General features: G+C 34.0%; 1 protein-coding gene across 1 annotated transcript in view; it reads right to left on the minus strand.

The window, feature by feature from the left end:
• LOC104628555 (potassium voltage-gated channel subfamily H member 8-like) overlaps positions 1-4,132 on the minus strand; it is a gene marked incomplete at both ends in the record, with an annotated part of 36,422 nt that extends 32,290 nt beyond the window's left edge. Inside the window, 2 exons of the mRNA XM_010297185.1 lie at positions 1,331-1,564; positions 4,084-4,132. Of these exons, the coding sequence (XP_010295487.1) occupies positions 1,331-1,564; positions 4,084-4,132 (283 nt within the window). The remainder of the gene's footprint in view (positions 1-1,330; positions 1,565-4,083) is intronic.
• Between the last annotated feature and the right edge of the window lie 1,141 nt (positions 4,133-5,273).

Here is a 5,273-nt window from a genome sequence, read left to right on the forward strand (position 1 = left end):
AATTATGAATTTGAAATTACTTTCTTTGAATAACTTTCCTGAAACATGAGTTCAAGAAACTATTGGAGTCTCCTCTAAATGCCGAAAAACAACAAACAACACCCCCACCCCAAACCTTCCCCCCCAAAAAACAAAGAGGAAGCATTTAACAGCATCTTCAGAATAACTTCAAAATTTAATACTGTGAAAAATAGCGTTCATGAACATTTCTCTTTTTGTATAAGTCAGGGAAAGTAAAGCTGCCTTCTCCTAACACTCTAAATCACTGACTATCTTCTTGTCAATATATTGTTATTACTTTTAGAAAATCCCTTTTTGCGGTATTTAATATAACAGTAATAATATCTAAGAGGAAAATGTTTCATTAGTAAGGACATAAATCGCATCTATGAGGAAAACGTGTGGCCTAAAACATATGGCTAGAAATTCTAACCATATAATAAAACACAAGGTGAGACTCAACAGGCAGCCATGAGTCCATTGAGCCCATGGATCATTAAGCACGTGTGAAAGTTCCTATAGCACTGGGGTGGTTGCAATCCCGTCAGTATCTGACATGTAGTGTCACCTCTTTGAAGATCACATGAATGATGGCAATGTAAACACAGAACAACTACACTAAAGGAGCCTGATATGAATGAAACAAGCTGATAAGTGTGCATCATGGGCTGCTTTCTTCCATGGCTTACCCATCTTGACTATGAAATTGTCCTTATAAATGCCCTACCATAGGAGTGAAAGCTGTGGCTGTGCAACTTGAAATTTACTGAAGTCTGTGGAGATGCTTAACTCCCGGAATTTTTTTTTAATGTGAAAATACATACTTAAATACAAATTTTATTTAGACTACTTAGTCACTTTTTGAAAATCATTATTATTGTATTTATATATAGTGGCTATGGAGAATGAGTCACTTGGATCATTCAAAGTTCGGAATATTTTATTGATAGAACTGAAAATTTTACATAGCCACTGTCTACCTTATAGCGAGTATTAACTTTTTAATTACAGTTTAAGCAATAAGAGGTAAGAACTTCAGTATAAGAAAAAGGAGAAAATGCAGTGTCATACTGAGTGCAGATTACACAGTGTCTCACAATGCAGTTTAGGACCCTGAATTTCTTCTACGCAGCTTTGTAACTTGTCATATACTTACACAAAATCAGTAACGCTAATATAAACATAATCTCAATATCTTTATTCAAATCCATTCTTGTAGGTCTGCTTATAGACACAGAAAGTCATTACACAGAAATGCATTGTATATATTGTATGTGTTAATGCTAAGTTTCATTCTTTGGGACTAACAAAACAGGAAAGAAAAACTTACCATTCTTCTTATAAAACATGATTTCTCCTTTGAATTCTACCTTTTCTTCCAACGATTTCTCAATTTGAACAATCATCTGCTCATTTGTTTCAGCACCAATTAAAAATTTACAGCTGCAGCTCTTCTGCATGACTTCAGTTCGTGCAAAACCAGCAAGCTCACAGAAGCCATCTGAGCAGTAAACAATAGGGAATCCCTTAGCCACCTGAGCATTTGCAAGGATGAAGTTACTATCTGTAGAAGAACACAAAAGTAAAACATGAATTACAGTCTGAATTCTACATCATTTGACATAATACTTCCTTTAGCTTCACATTTAAAAGCAAAGTCCCAACTGCCTGCGAACAAGAATGCAACTTCTGTTTTATACCATTAGTCTGAAATAAAATCAGGTCTAACAGTCCAGAGCACCTTCATATGATGGTTCCTCATGGCTATGTACAGCTTGCCTCATTGCATCCTTAAGCAATAATTTATGATAACTGTCTCTGAGATGGATAGCACATTAAAACAACCACTTGACCAAAGACTGGTGACAAACATGGAGGCTTTGGAGAAATTTCAAAGTTGCTATGTTACACTGCCACTCAGACTACTCTGCAGTCTGAACAGACACAGCTATATCTTAAAAAAAGGTAATCTCTCCACACTCTCAACAAATGAATGTTGATCTTTATCAACACTCAAATTTCTTTTATATAATTTTGCAAGGGAATCCTTAAAAGTAGAGTTGGGGGACAATCTGGGGCTACATGGAAATACTTGTCCTTTGTTTTCTGTCGGGTTTTTTTTTGTTGTTGTTTTTTTTTGGTTTTTTTTTTTTTTTGTAAGGGTAAAAGATTTCATCCAAATGAACTGTCAGCTGTCTTCCAGAGACCCACTATACTTTTCCCATATGAAACAGGCACATCAAAGATTCACCATCCTGTTACACCTTAATGCACTTTATAATTTTTCAGTGTGTGTAAGATGCAACTATGACGTATGATAAATTGAAGAATAGTATATTGACATGGACATCAATCAACAAAAAGCAATGTTCTAATTTGAGTTCAAATCCTTTGCAAGTCTTGCAGCCTAATAGCTCATTTCCATCCCCTGCCAAAGTGTCTTAGACTCCCATCTTCAGCTCACATCAACAGTTCTAGAAGTTTACAGATTTTTTAAATTAACATGGAGACCCTTTCCACCTAATATATGAAGTTCTTATACAGGTGTTTTTTGCCTTATCTTGAAGTGAAAAAAAAAAGTTCTATGGGAGGACTCTGTCTGCATTTCACATCGAGGGAGTAAAGACTATTTTTTGCCTGTTGCTTATTAAGGAATGTTTACCTTACAGCTTGCTAGTGGGAGCTTAGGAGCACTCTAGTCCCAAGACAGATACCTCTCATTTTTCAGAATTACATGCATGTGGATTCGTGTGCATGTATTAAGGGAAAATTCTATTAACTAACCCAGAATCCCTTGATAAATATTCATAAATTTAAAGAGGAAAAAAAAGAATTATTTTAATGGAAAACTCAGGTTGATATGCCTAATCCCTATACAGGGATATATTATTCATGCATGGGGAAGGCAGAGACAGAATTCATAAAATAAAATGGAGAAAAAATAAGTCTTTCAGCCTTAACTGTCACAAGAATTCTACATCCATGACATTCCAACAACTTCAGCTACATTACTCTTTATTTACCCAAGGATTGAATACTACAGCTGATACTGCTAAGATTTCAGTGTTTTAAAGACAATACTGACATTTATTAAATAACCAATTAAGATTTAAGCTCTTAAGACTTTCCTTCATTTACTCACCTTTTCCTTAAATCTTACTAAAGTCTTTCAATAAATGATTGTTACATTAAAGCAGACTTTTCTCATTTACCAAATAGTGTGATTTATAAATGCATTCTGGTTCAGCGCAGTGCTTAGCCTGTCATTTTTATTTGCCTAACTAGGGAATAAGTATCATTACAGTTCACGCACTGACATGCTGCTCCCCTCTGTCAACACAAAACTAAATCCCCACACTGCCAAAAGAATTAAGATCATATGCTTGCAGTGCAGTTTAATGACAGCGTTACAGTGTAAGACCTGCAGATCCTACGTTCCAAATGCATCTGTAGCTATCAGATTAATTTACTCCTGGGTTTCTTATTGTTTAAGATACAATTATGTGATGCAAAGACTTTTTTTTTTTTTTTAAATTCTAATTGTTGTGAATTGAATGAAGCAGAATATGGAACACTGAAAAGACAGAAAGGGTACGAAGGATGCTCTCAGAGGGCAGGAGTGTTTCAATATTATTATGAAGAGGAATATGCTGGAGCTTACCAAGCATATAATAATTTTGTGTAAAAATTAAAATGGCCAAACTCTGCTGTTATTTACATCAAAATCAAACCAGAATACTTTTGACTACCTTAACATTCATAGAAGAAAACAATTTACTTCTTAAAAACCAATCTAGTGCCAGCTAGAATAAGAGGCAACCTTTCTGTTAACATCAGCAGATGTCGGATAAGGCTTGTAACCCTAATTTTGCTGAACTTTTTGAGTACAACAGTAAAACATCAACTCCAGGAAAATACAATCAGAATTATATTTTCTGTTTTCCTTGAGCTTGAATTTAAAATCAAATTATGAAAGATCTGCCTGTAATTCCAAACTAGTAGACTAAGGGACATATTTTAATAATTTATTGAATTCCTTGTAATATTTAAGGATCAAGCAACATAATTTTGTTCAATAATTACCTGTTTCATCAAATTCTTCAGTAATAATTAAGTGATAATTAATATTTACCTATTACACAAAACAATTTAAAAAAACATATCTTAAAATATTCTGGTTAAAAGTTTATTTACTTCTGTAATTTATTTTCATGGCTTGGAATATTTAATACCACTTGTTATTCCTAGTAATAAAGCACCATAAAATGTTTCAAAAAACAAGAACTGAGGGTGAAATTTATATCATTCAGGCTTCAGTGTGACACAAATAACAAACCGAGCATTTCATTCTATGATCTTCAGTGATAGCTAGCTAGATCTTAAAACACAGAGTAGGAAGAATGACATTTTATTTAGAATAATTTATTAGGAATCTATGGACTGGAAGACAGCACTTTTGCTTGTCTTTGGACTTACAGTAGGAAAGTTGCAATGAGTTATACAAACCCATTGGTCTCTATATTTTGGTATATGTTTATATGTAGATTGTGACACTTCCATAATAATAAAGGCAACGATGAATTACGTATCATTCTTTCAGCACATCAGCCTGAATAGTAAGGCTTTTTAATTCAGTTTGGTTGATCAGGAAACAGTACTAGATTACTGGTAGGATGTTTTTTAAATTATTTTTTTTAGACAAGAAAACACATCCCAGCTAAGCTCATGATCTATTGAGAAAGACGTAACCTTGAGCCTTTAGGAGTACAAGGCATTTACAACAACAGAATGGAACTGCTGCAAATTTTTGTATGACCTGAAAGAACAGATCTTGACAAAACCACAAATGCCACTCTTCAGCTCAGAAATTAAGTGCTGTAAGCCTGTGCAAAATAAATACAAATATTCAGATTGTGTATTTGTATATTAGCTTTGGATAATAATACTCGGCTGTATGTTCAAGCCTGCATGTGATGTGTAAATGATGATTTAAAAGTGGTCCTGTTAAAGACGGGACAAGAAACTTAGACACAAAAAAATCCAACAATATTCTCGAAGTTTTCCTTTAACAGCAAGTCAGCAGAGGTGGATGAATGTGACAGAGGTATTCCACAGATATTCATCACAATTTAAAAGCAGATTTGTTTCAACTATGCTTCTTTTCCTTTAAGATAATTTTCTATGAAGATCAAATGACTTTTTCACATGAAAGTTTGAGGGAAGAATATTAGGACCTTGCATGTCTGCATTTGCTTTGGAAGCAGGACACATTG

This window comes from Phaethon lepturus, unplaced genomic scaffold, assembly GCF_000687285.1.
Source record: "Phaethon lepturus isolate BGI_N335 unplaced genomic scaffold, ASM68728v1 scaffold10101, whole genome shotgun sequence".
Taxonomy (NCBI): domain Eukaryota; kingdom Metazoa; phylum Chordata; class Aves; order Phaethontiformes; family Phaethontidae; genus Phaethon; species Phaethon lepturus.